Source organism: Misgurnus anguillicaudatus, chromosome 2 (genome assembly GCF_027580225.2).
Source record: "Misgurnus anguillicaudatus chromosome 2, ASM2758022v2, whole genome shotgun sequence".
Lineage (NCBI taxonomy): Eukaryota > Metazoa > Chordata > Actinopteri > Cypriniformes > Cobitidae > Misgurnus > Misgurnus anguillicaudatus.
This window is the reverse complement of record NC_073338.2, coordinates 30,595,368-30,610,655: the sequence shown is the minus strand read 5'-3', so window position 1 is coordinate 30,610,655 and position 15,288 is coordinate 30,595,368. Positions and strand designations below refer to the sequence as shown.

The 15,288-nt window shown below is 36.5% G+C and overlaps 1 protein-coding gene across 3 annotated transcripts; it reads right to left on the bottom strand.

Annotated features, from left to right (window-relative positions):
- Positions 1-5,235: 5,235 nt before the first annotated feature.
- fam131aa (family with sequence similarity 131 member Aa) lies at positions 5,236-13,019 on the bottom strand. Of its 3 annotated transcripts, none has more exons than XR_012357604.1 (6): positions 12,774-13,019; positions 10,030-10,110; positions 9,750-9,942; positions 8,899-9,036; positions 5,909-7,034; positions 5,236-5,819 (listed from the first exon to the last, which is right to left on the bottom strand). XR_012357604.1 is itself a non-coding variant. In XM_073853274.1 (6 exons), the coding sequence occupies exons 3-6, from the start codon at positions 10,090-10,092 to the stop codon at positions 6,589-6,591; spliced, it is 840 nt and encodes a 279-aa protein (XP_073709375.1). In that variant the 5' UTR covers positions 10,093-10,110; positions 11,256-11,394; positions 12,774-13,019; the 3' UTR covers positions 5,236-6,588. The 3 variants fall into 3 exon arrangements, 2 of the variants coding, with proteins under 2 accessions (XP_073709375.1, XP_073709374.1); XM_073853274.1 differs by adding an exon at positions 11,256-11,394 and having other exon boundaries at positions 5,236-7,034; XM_073853273.1 differs by having other exon boundaries at positions 5,236-7,034.
- Between the last annotated feature and the right edge of the window lie 2,269 nt (positions 13,020-15,288).

Here is a 15,288-nt window from a genome sequence, read left to right as displayed (position 1 = left end):
ATACAGATTTAGAACAATTTGAGAATGAGAAAATTATGACAGGATTTTAAGGTGAACTATCCCTTTAAGAGTTCAAAAAGCAGAAAAATCCAATACAAAAGTAATTCCAGCGACTCATTGACGTTTTGTAAAGCCAATCGATCGTTTTTTTTGCAAAAAATTGACATTATTTACAACATCATTAGCGTTAATTCAGAGCCTCTGCCAAACATCATGTCACCGGCATGTCGGATGGCCTGAGGGTGAGTAAATAAACAGCAAATTATTTTTTTTTGGGTGAACTATCCATTTAAAGAAGCCGTAGCTTGATACTTTTGCATGCTGTGCTCACACACATTGCACACGGCCATATCAATGCAAATCACAAAAATTGAGTGTAGATTGAGTGGTGAGGTTTTAGATTGTGTTAGATCTGCTAAGTCTGCATAAACCAGCCTTTGTATAAATATCATTGTTGTAACATGCAGGGACACTTTGTGGTTACTGTGCAGATCTCATCCAGTAACATTTGAATCATAATGTTATTCATTACACTGATAGATATTCTGTGTATCTCATTTGTTTTTATTTTATAAATGTAAAGCTTTTTATTTTTGAGCTGTTAATGTGCAATAATGTTATATCTTTAGAATTAATGCTTGCCAAATATGATTCTTTTACCGAGCACTAGCTTTATTTCTACAGTGGCTATTACTGAATTTATTTTCACATGTATGCATATGGCCAAGCACGAGTAGGAAGCCTCTTTCCCTTTTTTGTTTTTAAAATGCCTTCAAATGACTCTAACGTTTCTGCTTTAATAATATAACAGCCTTATAACATGCTAAAACCTGAGAATGTTTTTTTTATAATCTGTTTGCATCAAAACTGTGGTTGAATGATGCTATGCAGTACGGTCAAGAACAGCAGCACAAGTACCCCATACACAGCATTAGCAAAGCTAAACAGTGACTGACTTAAATTTCGTCTTTGTGCACCGCAGGAATAGGGGGTAAGGGTTTGATTTAAATGAATCAAGACAAGTGGACCAAAACCATAACCATTGCACTCGACTTCCTGACACAGCTATTTCACAGCCGCTCTTTCAGAAATGCCTGCTTGAGGTTTCTGCGAGTTATCGCAGCAGCCAACTGAGACCTTCATTTATCTGGACTATTCAGCTGTTTTATGAACATTTCTCAGAATGCAGATCCACATAAAGCCGGGATAACAGGAATAATTTAAGCTAATATTGTTATTTAGATATGTCATGTTTTGTCTCTGTTTGCTGCTTGTGCATTTTGAATCAAGCCCATGATGTGTAAATTGTTTGCTGATATGCCACACATTCAGTGTAGTTAAGCAATAAGTCTGCTCCCATATCCTTTAATGGTTTTATAGATCATTTGCTTGTACAGAATACAGGGTAAAACGGTATGTACAGTATATAAACTACTCACATACCCTGTACATATAGAGATAAGCATAATGAATCAGCTGTTACCATTATTTTTCAGAAAACATGAACTTGTTTTGTACATCAGTAAATATTAAATTTCAACTTTAAAGATTGTTTTTGTCCTCTATTTCATGTGGAAAATATTTACGCATTGCTTTTCAGTAAAAATTTGTGAGATGGCCTTAAAATAGGATCTGTTTGAGATGCCTTGTTGCATATGAAGTTTTTAGAGAATTTCCAGCAAGCAATTTAATGTTGAAAAGATGCCTGATAGCCGCCCATCCACAGGCCAGATGTCCAAGCTAAAAAAAGTGAAATTTAAAGGGATAGTTCGCAAAAATTCGGTCATCATTTACTTACTCTCATGTTGTTACAAACCTGTATATAATTCTTTGTTCTAGTGAACATGAAGGAAAATATTTTGAGGAATGTTTGTAACCAAACCAATCAGAGGCCCCATTGACTTCCATAGTAGGTAAAAAGAATACTAAAGAAGTCAATGGGGCCTCTTATATGTTACAAGGTTACAAGCATTCCTCAATTTATGCAGGTTTTTAACAAGAAGATATGAAATGAAAATATATTAAATAAAATAAACACCTTGTGTTGACTTTGCTTACATGATGGAACATCTCATTAGTTATTTTGGAAAAAAACATGTAAACAAATTGAAGTTTATTTAGGTTAGAAGTGGGTTAGTCGTAGCCGGACTATATCGGGTCTATATTTAACATGGACGATGAAATGAGAGTTATTGCTTGCTGGGTTCTTAAACGGGTATTTATTTTATTTTCTAGTATAAGAATCATTTAAAGTGCACCTATTTCTTTGCTAAAAACATTGTATTCTACCAAATACACAAAATAACATTATGTTTGCATGGTTTTTGGTTAAAAAAAACTATGGGTTCACACCAATCGCGTTTGAGGAGTCAAATTTGCATCTATCGCTTAAAAATTTTGAGTTTACTCGCTTCATTCGCGCGTGAAAGCCGCATGTGAAATTCTAGTCATTGAGACATTTACGTGGAAATTCGCATCATGGGAGGGGCTTATGCGACTCCGCTTGCTTCCTATAATCATTTTACTATTAGAGCAAGCTTCTGATTTGTTAATGTAGCGCATTTTTCTACCAAAGATCACATTTTTCAACTCGCGCCTTGGGATTTGTACCTTTTGCATATTGTTAACGTACTAATACACACTTACACACCAAAGGAAATGTAAAATCATGAATCGGATCACAGTTGCTCTTTAACTCTTTTGCCGCCATTGACGAGTTATCTCGTCAAATAAAAAGAAAACGCTTCCCTGCCAATGACGAGTATTTCCGCAATACCGCTATTATCCACCAGGTGGCGCCCTTCCGCAACTTTTTAAAACCGGAAGTATTGCCCTAAGGCAAGCGGCTGCATGTCTGTAGCTGTGTCCCAATTCAGGGGCTGCGACCTTCTAAGCATGCGACCTTAAATATGAGCACTCGGTCTTTTAAGGTGGCAGCCTCAGAAATCCGCGAAGAGAACTGAAATGAGACGAGCCGTTTCCCAATGTCAAGGAAGGATCCTCGGAAGCTAGAATTTCGAGGATGCTACGTCATCGACGTCCGTCGAAGGACTGTTCCAATGTCGAGGATCCTCGAAATTTCAGCCAAGGACTGAGTCCTTCGTTCGAGAAATATCCCATATACAGGAAAGGATGCAAATTTGTATCCTTCGCGCTCTTCAAGCGCTGAAATCACCCACAATTCTATGCGCGCAGCACCGAAAGCACACCTTTCAATCACGCAATGACGTAATGACGTGCACTTGCTAGCCTGTTCCATTTAATAACGTGTTCTCCGAATGCTTAAAAGGAGCCTCGCCTAGCCTCTGAAGGAAGTGACTTGTAAGGACTAGTCCTGCCAAGGAAGTATCCTTGACATTGAGAAACGGCTACGGTCTAACCTTCGGATGACCCATAATTGGCGTCACCTGCTGCGCCTGTTAGCAGGACATAGCGGAAACGTTTCTGACTTATTAAAATAAATATGAAATCAGAAAAATATTAATTTAGTTTATAAAATATGACACGTTGATGTAGATTAAACTATTCAACAGTATATTAAATTTAATTAATCAACATTAGAAATATATGCATCATAAAAATAATACTATTAACACAAAACATAACTTATAATACTAAAACAGTGACAAACTTTTTTTGATAAATACACACTTTTATTTAATGAAGGTTTTAATTGTTTATTTTAGAATATCCAGCCGCTGTTGCAGGCGCGCAATGAATCTTGGGATATCCTCGGCTGTTAAGGATCCATTCGTTCTATCCTTAACAGCGTGGAGAAATGAGGACGCATTTTGAGGCTTCATTCTAAGCATCCTTCGAATTGGGACGGCCTTACCAGCCTGAAGTCGCGCTGCTGTGACGCAATCGGTCTTAAAATACGTCCTTAGAAGGTCGCAGCCCCTGAATTGGGACACAGCTTGTGTCTGTTTTAAAGATCGCTCTGAATGGGATCTCTATGAAAAGTCCGTCACAAAAAATTGAATAATCTCAGCTTTTTGCTCAAAATGTGGTGTTTTTGCAGAAACCTACCCATATTCAAGAGCAGATTGCAAAAGAACTACTCAAGGTAGGATAAAACAGTTTTTTTTTTTTTGAAAGCAGAAGGTCTGTTCTTTCACTTGGTATATTGTATATATTTAAAGAAGAACATTTTCTGGAAGGCATTAAACTTTTGTGAAAATCATGAAAAAGGCTGGTGCTGGCTGGCAACTTTTTTTTAAAACGCTGGCTGCGAAAGAGTTAAAGAATAAACCTCACAGAATTTCGTATTATGATAAAAGCATTAGTCGTTAAACGAAAAACAAAGATTACATTACAAGCTCATTAAGAACTAATGGGGCATACACACCAAACGCGAGTTCAACGATTTGTGAGAGTAGATTACATGCAAAGTCAATGCAAAGACGCCATCAGACGCGTCCTCGCGTTCGATCTCAAACCTGTCTTCGCCCAAGTTGAAAATATTCAACAAGCGAAAAAATTTGCATTATAAGTTAAAGGTGCAGTGTGTAGATTTTAGTGGCATCTAGCAGTGAGATTGTGAATTGCAAACGGATAGAGAAGTTACCGTAGCCGCCACAGGACAAACATGTCTTTGTCTAAGACAAAATAAAATATTGACAAAGCGCGCTCTGTAGAGCAGTTTGTCTGTTTAGGGCTACTGTAGAAACACGGCAGCACAAAATGGCAACTTCCATTTAAGGGGGCCCGCAGTGTATGTAGATAAAAATAACTCATTCTAAGGTAATAAAAACAATACCGTTCATTATGTAAGGTCTTTATACACCACTGATAATATAGTTATGTAGATCAGTGGTTCCCAAACTTTTTAAGCGTGCCGCCCCCTTGTGTACAGTGCATTTTTTCGCGGCCCCCCGAAAGAAAATTTATGACAAAAACAGTTTTAAAATGTAATATTTTTATTAAATCAAAACACATAAAATTATACCTAGTAGTGCTGTTGGTTAGTTGGCTTATTATTTTTTTATTTACACAGAATTCATGATAATGAATGTATTTTATAAAATGTCATAAAACTGGGGCCCCCCTGGCACCATCTCCTGGCCCCCAGTTTGAAAACCACTGATGTAGATTATATTGCATTTCTGTTATTAAATCTTTCTAAAATTTACACACTGCACTCGCAAGTAACGCGATGCCCCCGTGGTGTGTACGTAGCATAATACAGTTTGCATCAGAACACAAATATTTCTGAATCAATAATGATAACACCTATGAATATACACATAACTTTAATGCAATCATAATTTTCACATTTGACCTCGTACATTTTTTGTACAAACAATTAAAAAAAACTTTGGGTTGGGGTTACACATTCACATCATGACATTAGCGGTTCATATTGAGGATAAAAATGGTTGTTTTGGATTTACACTGCCTTTCCTCCATGCTTCTGCCACAAATGAATGCAGTATGGAAAGCCATTGACCATATTCATGTACTATTGAACTACAGCTGCATTTCAAGGTTGTACAAACTAACGTCAAGAAACCTGTTCATCCAGCAGCCGATGACATAAAAAACACCTATGTTGAAGTGAAGCTAAAGAGAAGAATAGAAGGAAATATAATAATATAATAAAGGATTCTCACTCATTTTACAATATACATCACACAGTGATCATAAGAACAGGCACATTCTATTCAGAGATATACAACGCTCCATCAAAGCAGATAAACTTCCATTGCACCGTAACTTTTCTGGAGCAAGCCAAAACACACAAGCACTTTCAGCGTGACATCCAAATCAAATGAACATAAAGAACTGGGTCGGTTGTGTCCCTCTGGAAACCCGCAATCCTGAAATATTAACGACAATTTACAATGAGCGTTATGCCACTTGAACAGTTACGAAAGAAAAAAAAGACATTTGAAAATGTTTTCCTTACAATTGGGAAACAGATGTGCCGTCACTCAGATGTGACGGACTGCGAGGCTGCTGAATCAACAGAGCGCACAGATAAGTAGCATCACACAGCGGCGTGCCACAGTGGAAACTCGTTCTGTAATGTCACTATCCTCCTACTCTCAAATCAAACCAGGAAATGAGTTTTTTAACTCTTACTTCAAATATAAGGAGATAAAGAGCAGAAACAGATAAAATATACAGTATGCATAAAAAACACATCACTGGCTGCGTCCCAAACCTAAAGGCCAATGACTTCACAGGTATGAAGTCACCTCCTAAGGAGTGGTTTCAAAACTGCATCCAAATTTTAGAGATAACAATGAATATATATAGTGACTACATTATTTCTCAGAAAAAATAAGTCACAAATTGTGAAAAAGTACATATAGTACATCTTTTGCCCTTTAAGCATCTTTTTTCAGATGCTATTTTTTTTATTTCCACCAACTGTACGTAATATGGGATTGAAAACCAACCAGACGAAGGCGTTTTAGAAGACAGGAAACATTGGCTATGAACATCCCCCATACTACCCGTGACGGCAGCATTTTTGGCTTTCAGACACAGCCACGTCTGTGAATGCACAACAGACCGGACAAACGATTCACAGAAAAGATACTACAAAGGGAACAAGACAAACGGACGAGAGAGAGCACAATGTCACTGCTTTGAATCTTCCTCCTGCTCCTCTTCCTCCACCTCATCGAAAGACAAAGCCCCAGAGGTATCGGAGATGCTTCTGCAGTGTCTGTACCAGCGGATGACTTCCTGAAAGACGTTGTCCTCTCCTTCCTCCACATCTTCTCCTTCCTCAGGTGAGAGAGCGGACTCAGAGTAGGAGGTGGAGTAGTAGCAGGAATCTCCCTTGCTCCACAAAGGCCTGCGGTCTGGTTTTGTGACACTGTTTTCCTCCTCATCTGAAAATTCCCCCTGTGGCACTTCTTCTGAGATGACCGCATCATCGTGGTCAATGTGGGCGGAGCTTGGTTCCTGCATGTTACGATCTGTGTCTGATTGGATGACGGCCGCATCAGAGGACTGGATTTGAGCATTGTCTGTCTCAGACTGATTTGGCACGGGGCAATTTTGATCGGACAATACAGCATCTAAGGGAGGAGCAAACAATTAGGTCAAAAACCAAAATAAGACACGTACATAGAAGAGATAAAAAAATTGAGAATATAGTGTTGAAAACAACATAACAGGATACAATTAAGCTTATGATAAAGAGTGGAAGAGAAAAAGAAAAGGACAAATAAACATAACAAAACACTCACAAGAGGATTTAATGTGACCCAAAAAATTTCAATCTTTCAGGATTGTATACTTTCTGTGGGCTACATAGGGTGAAATTCTGAATTTAAGATAAGTTTAGATGCAATTGCAGCATTTGAAAAGAGAATGTTGCTGAGTAAATGATTAAAGAGTTTTAATATATAGGCAGGCTGGAAATGGGAGTGAATTTCGATGAGGAACGGAGTTCCACCTCAACCCATACCGCAAAAAAATACATTTCTCTGGCCAAAAATATATTTTAAATATATGCTAAATACAGTTTGTAGAATGTTATGCTCAATTGAATATATTTTTGAATTTGGAAATATATTTAGTTTTAACCTTCATATATCAACATATAATTCAAGGGCATGCAAATATATTTCTAATTTTACATCCCATATGGCAAAAATGTATTTTTAAAAGTATGCTAAATACAAGTCTATTTAAAGTTGAAAATATATTTTATTTTAACAATTTTAAAATGGTTATGTATACAGGTTCGTAACAAAGTTTTTCTTCCAATGCGACATGAATACATTTCCTTGGATTGAAATATATGGAGGGCTAAATATATATTTATAATGCTTTAAAATTTATTTTTAAAATATATTTCAAAATATACAAAAAAGGCAAAAAAAATCAGTGAAAATATATCTTTGAAAACATATTTCAAAATATATTTCTTTTTTTGTATCTTTTGAAATATATTTAACCCTTTAACTGGCGCAGCCCTTTTTGAGTGGGGGGGAAAGGTGATGTACACTTTCAAATTAATATAGCTCTGGCATTTTTTGGTTTAGAAGCCTTATTTTGGTCTTGTTTTAAAGTTTAACATTTTTTACAAAAGTGTCTGGAGGTGGAAAATTATTTTTTATAGCAGTTTAAATTTATTTGTAATAAATAAAAATGCAATATAGTATTATTTTAATACATAAAATGATTTAAAAAAAACGGAGGTTTGTGTTGGTTTGTTGTGAGGTTTGCTGCATACTCTTCTTGTCACAAATGAATAAATTACAGTTATTGCATTATTATTACTGCTAAAAGGTTTTGAAATATGAAAACTACATTCTTAGATCTTTCCAACAATATACAGTTTGTCATAATAGATTAGCATTTACATTAAAAATATTGAAGTAAACTTAGGTGTCACGGGACAGCGCCAGTTAACTGCTTAATTTTTTTGCCGTATGGGAAACTGGTTGGAATTTTTGAAATTGGAAAGTGGATTTAATTGAAATTTTTTTTATAGCATTTTAAAATTACTCTCCATTATGAGATGTTTTTATTGCAACTATTATTCTATAATGCATCATCAAGCTTGCATGACACGTCACAGTTGCACTGTATGACTGATGTATCAGTTTCATTTCAGATTTTCCCTCTTATTTAAAAATATACATTAATTAATATCCAAATTTTCACACTCTACAAAATTTTTGGTTAAATTGTTAAAAGTTTGTGTGACTTAAATACTCAAGAAAACATACTTAGGAGTAAACATAAAAATTGTAAATTTATTTTAAACCCATCTGAAGTCATCTAAAATTACCCCCCAAATGAATTTCTGCTATTGCCAGGCATATATAAAAGGCAAACTATCCTTTTAACCAATGTTGAACCTTTTCACAAAACTTAAATAAAAATAGACATCCAGCATCAAGTCTAAAGAAAAATGAACAAATTATTCACCTGAAATCTCAGTTGTGGTGTTTTGCTCATCATTAACAATAGGATCCTCTTCGTAAGACTCGTCATCCATGTCTTCCTCATCTACAGAAGTCCAGGCACGGAGCTTTGCCTCTGCAATCGCAAACTGTTCAGCCACACCTAAAAAATAAATCATTTCAAATAACATTGTCAATAAACTGTCAGAGATTCATGCAATAGCAAAATGTAAGTTTAAAATCTAAAGCTTAGTTGCTTGGTTTATAATAAAGAGAAGAGACAATACAGAGCAAGCAGGATTAGCAGGTGTGTGACTGTAATCTAATTTAACACCATCTGCTGATGTCTAAAACTTCATATGTTGGAAGATTTGAAGTTGACTGACACTGAATAAAAAGCAATGGGCACTTATAATTATTATTACAATATTTAGCATTAGTAATACAATTTTCTTTTGAATTATTCGACTTTAGAATTAAAATAAATGCCATTTTTATATCACATCAACAAAACAATTTCTCTTAACTTCCTGTCACACAACAGCATCTAAAATATGTATAATAATGATGTATAATAATAAAGATACCATATTTGTAAAAGTGTTTTACTGATAAAATTATCAGAAACATTACAATATTATAGTATAGGAACCGTATTTATGACATTTATTAACAACAACAACAACAATATATATAAATTGTTATTAATATATAGATATATATTGTTGTTATTAAATGTCATATACATTATTGAAACTATTATAATTATTTCTCATATTAATCTGTCATCTGTCAATGTAAACCTAAAATCTTAATGTTGAAAAACAAAAGTGATCTCCTTGGCTCTTAGTCAGCAGTAAGTATGGCGACACCCACCTGCTGCAAACCGGGCCTCCTGCTCGCCCTCACTAAGATGGGAGTAGGAGTTAAAGTGAGACTGCAGTGTAGCAGATGGAGGGTCTAAAGGTTTAGACCAGCCTTTCCACTCAATCAGATGAGCCACGCGGCCCTGAGCCATAGCTGTGGGTTTGGTCACATGGTCCTTCACCACCTGTGAGATGCCATTAAAGAAAAGAAAAATAAGTTACCTAGTTTTTTACTAACAGATTTAAATTCTGAAGAATTGAGCTAGATGTTTGAAATCCTTACCATTAAATGATGATCTGGCCAGAGCTGCGATTTCCTGGATGCTAAGGGCTTTTCTTGACTTGGGGAGCATATCAATAGGGTCATCAACCTAGAAAGCAAGATACAAAAGAGTTTTATTTAGACCAAAATACACAATACAATTGTTAGTTATACCATTATGGGAAGATTTAACCTAAAATTAGCTTTTGTTATGTTTTTAAAAGCAATCTATAAGACCTCCAAAAACCAGTGGCAGTTTAAGCTCCACCCCAGAAACACATGCCAAATCCATCAGTTAAACCTTCATTTACACGCTTTGAAATAGATTGCAAAATTGATGCATAGTGGCATTGGCTGCTTAAATGGTTGTGGAGATATCACCCAAACAGTGACATTAATAATAAAGCGGCTGAGACATATTTGGTAAATCATTGCTCTTGCTGTGGCTTGTTAATTTGCAAACCGCATTCAATGCCATGTCAGATAATATTAGCCTGCAGTTCTCAACATGATAATAAAAAGTCTGGCAACAGCTGGGGGCTAATGACCTTTGGCATGTGATATTAATGGGATACATGATCAAAATCTGAATTGACATGTGATGCTTTGAATGACGTGGTTGCTATTTGTAGCACTTGTACTGCATAGCTTAAAAAAAAAATCACAGATCTAGTTTCTATTCTGAATTAATCAGGAGAAGTAAAGGACATGTAAACTACAAAACAAGTAGGCCACTATGCCATGCTGCGGTATCGAAGCCTCCCCATCCACCACCACAAAAAGATCACACAGGTGGTACCAAAATGCATGTGCGTGACGTCACAGTCTGGGACGGAGGTGAGTCAGATTGCCCTGTAAAGCTCATAAGAAAAAGCAGGTCCTGAAGAAGATTGCAACGGCACCAGCTGCCAGCCATCTTTTAGTTTGGTATGTGGGTCAAATATTTTTCTGCGATTTGGGGTTAGCTGTCATGTACAGGCGAGACACATTGGTCAGAGTTATTGAAATGAGGCCAATGAAATAAAAATATATTTTAATAGCTCAATTAGCTCTCCTAGACATAAATGAGATTAAATGGAGAGCAAATGGAAACTTTAATGCTTAATCCTCCTGCATCTCAGATATTTCTCCTGATAAGAGACTCAGGAATTGTACAAATGTCTCCATTAGTTTCAGAAGAGATTAAAATGATGTCACAGACTGAGCTTATATTGTCACGTCTGTAATCAAAGGTTTGTATTATTGAAGATTTACCTAAATTCAGTGGGTAGCACTGTTGCCTCACAGCAAAAAAGGTCCCTGGTTCGTGCCCCGGCTAGGTCAGGAGGCCTTTCAGTGTGGAGATTGCATGTTCTCCGTGTCAGCGTGGGTTTACTCCGGGTACTCCGGTTTCCTCCCACAGGCCAAAAACATGCAGGTTAGGTAAATTGGAGATGACAAATTGTCCCTCTCCAAACATATGTATGGATTAACCGGTATATGAATATAGCCATAGATGTTGGAATGCAACCTACATTAATTTTACATCTTGATACTCTTAAAGCATCAAAGACCAATTGTCTCATTTGTTTTTCTTTAAGGAGAAACATCTGAGACCGAGTTGACACACTTAAATTTAAAACAACGGAGAACTCCATCAAATCTACTGAGCTATACAATGGCAACATATGAGCAATAAGATGTGATCAATAAATAAATGTGTAGAAATGTAGAAAAAACTATTATTTGCTACAGGCGAGCATGCCCCAGAGCCCATGTTAAAACATTAAACCTTTGGCTGTGGTTTTATACCAAAAACATTTATTGGTAACATTTATACCAATAATCATACAGAAATATTTATAAATAATGGTACATGTTACTCCAAGGTCTTAAACAGTACATGTCAAAAACAAACAAAAAAGTAATGGCATTTTAATAGGCACTCAATTTATTCAATTTAAGAAATTGTATTAATACTATTTGGATAAACAAGCAATTTCAACTATGAGTCGTGGATCGTTTCGTCTTGGCCGAACAATCCAAGATTTGTCAAGCATCACTACAATGGCTGTCCAAAATATATAAACATGTTTAGCCTTGTAAGGTCAGCAATTGCAAAATAATTTAACCTGCGCTTAACGACGCATCTGAACGCGTGCCACCTGAGCTCAATACACGGAAAGCCACACAATGCAGTTAACGCAATATAAGGGCCGGTCGTTATAGCAACAGGTAACCGGTGAACCATCTGTCCCCGAGCATCATTAATTCCCATTGACCATGCACGACACGCAATCACACGTCTACAAAATCTGCCGTTGTGTCCGAGTTATTCGGATTTATTGTTGTTTATCTGTGCATCATGATCGAATTGACCAATTTCACACAGAAGGCAAAGTTACCTAATCTGTATCCAGTCAGCCGGTAATCATAATAAAAACAGTAGTGCCACGTATAACTGGTTAGTTTAAGATGCATTTTGCGGCTAATTGATGTGATAGAGGCCCTGATACATGATTCAAGTCAAAAGTCTCGCGTCTTGATTCAAGACTTGTGCCAAGATCCAAAGTATTAGCGGCCTGAGATTGATGGACAGATTGATAAGCAGATCATATTCATAAACAACAGCGCAACGGCGACAGCGCGTTCGTGTCCTGGCAACAGGCGAGCGCTGTCTCCAACCGCTGTTATTCAGTCACGGTACGTGACGGCCTATTCAACACAATAACACATGCATTTCATGCATCAAAAGAATGATCGCCGATAAGCGTTTCGGGGCTGCACACGTACCTTTAGATTCAGTTGAGGTAATGCTGTCAAAAGCATTGCACATGGATACAGCATTAGCGTCGGGTCTGAAGAAAATATTCCCGAAGCCGTCTTCGGCAGCGAATAACAGACCACAACCTTTTCTTCAGCATCGAGAGAGGGGCAGAAATGAGTGGCGTTAACCCACGAAACGCATCGTCCCCAGCACACCGAATCTCTCTGACAGCGTCATCCCACCTGTAATGCGCGCGCTCTTAAAGACACATGAGTCTTTTTTACGCGCGGAGCCGTGTGATGATGGGTGGATGTAAAACGCGCGTCCGATTTTCCCCACTTCATGCCATGTATGTGACATTTTAGACTGGCATGTTAAGATTTTGGAAATCACATTATGCAGCCGATGTATATAAGCTTAATATTTGAACATTTAAAATATATAAACCATGTCCAGCTTATTTCATCTATGGACCATACATTGTGCTTCATCACAGACAGGCAGTCGCGCACCAATTTACCTTAAACTGCATTAAAACCGATTTGAAGGTCGAGAAGCTATGATAAAACCACATCGTGCTTTCTTACACAGCCTGTTTGGGGAAAAACAAATCATCTTTAATTCAGCACTAGTCAGAAGCCATAACAGCAGATGTGCATGAGATAGCCTACATGGAAAAAGTGTAATAAGCCTCGTCTCAAGGGTGGTCTGCGGTTTAAAATAACTTACTACAGGAACGCTGTCTGCCTTCTGTGATTGATCTTGATTCATTCATAACATGTGCTCAATCAGAAGTGGAAGATTTAAAATGAAGCAAAAATTACCTGACTGCATTGGTGAACATAATCGTAACCAGCATAAATGTGTTAAAAACAAGCATGCTCGTTTTTTATATTATAGCATGTTAAAATTGCCACTTTGTAGGTGTGAGCAAAAATGTGCCGTTTTTGGGTGTGTCTTTTAAACGCAAATGAGCTGATCTTTGCACTAAATGGCAGTGCCATGGTTGGATAGTGCAGATTAAGGGGCAGTATTATCCCCTTCTGACATCACAAGGGGAGCCAAATTTCAATGACATGTTTTTTCACATGCTTGCAGCGAATGGTTTACCAAAACTAAGTTACTGGGTTGTCATTTTTCACATTTTCTAGGTTGATAGAAGCACTGGAGACCCAATTATAGCACTTACACATGAAAAATGTCAGATTTTCATGATATGTCCCCTGAAAAGTTGGATACTTTGTCCCTATACGCCAGCACTACTATTACTGATTAAAAATAGAGTTATGATGTTGTGTTTTTTTTAGTTATAAAGGCTTAAATTCAAAACAAACCAACTGCAGCTTCATTGATATTAAAGGAATAGCTCAACCAAAAATTAAAACTGTGTCATAATTTACTCACTCTCATGTTGTTAAAAACCTGTATAAATTTCTTTGATCTGATGAACACAAAGATATTTTGAGAAATGTTTGTAACCAAACCGTTCGGACTTCCGTAGTCGGAAAAAGAATACCATGGAAGTAAAAGGGGTTCACGAATGGCAAGTGTGTCTCTCATGTCTTATACAGGTTTGTAACAACATGAGTAAACTATCCATGGGTGAACTATCCCTTTAACTGGTATGCACGATCAAAAAACTAAATTTTTTAAAAATAAAAAAACTCGTTTTGAAACCACTAGTAATAACAAAATTATCTTAAAGATAAATTTACAAAAATACTACTACATAGTGCAGTCAAAATATATACCAAATGAGAGCTGCTCGTATTTAAAACACTCACATTTAAATACTTCAGCAGCGAACACTACTGTAGTGCTGCCTCACAATTAGTCGCTACTAATCATTTGCAGAACAAGTTTTTGTTTGCATAATATATGTGGATGGACTGTGTATAATAATTATGTATAAACACACACACACGCATGTATCTAATTAAGAAACATTTGCATGTGTATGTACATGTTTATATTTATATATAATTTATATTATATATAAATATTTATTATATAAAAAAAAATTTCTTAAAATTATGCACGCATGTGTGTGTACTTATATATACATAATTATTACACACAGAGTACACACACATATATTATGTAAACAAAAACGTTTATTCTACAAACTATTAGTCGCGACTAATAGGCAGTACTACACCACTGTCAAACAAATATAAAACAAATCTTAAAAGGGCGGTTTCCCGGATAGGAATAAGAATAGTCCTAGACTAAAATAAAATGTAAGCTGTCCAAACTGAAAACAAATTGCACTGCCATATCCTTAAATACACAAGTGCCCTTTGTTTTGCCTCAGAATGCACACAAGTAATGTTTGTAGCAAGGCATGTTTGTTAAAACTAGTTAATTTCCTAATTAAACTAAGGTCTAGGCCTGTCTTAAGCTAATCCCTGTCCGGGAAACCACCCCAAAATTTTTTAGTGCATGAATATGCTTCCATCTATACAATGTGTGCCGCACGCCCTCTTGTGGCAGCAAGGCGGGCTGCAGTCTAAACGCAGCAAATTGCTGTTCGCAAAGTAC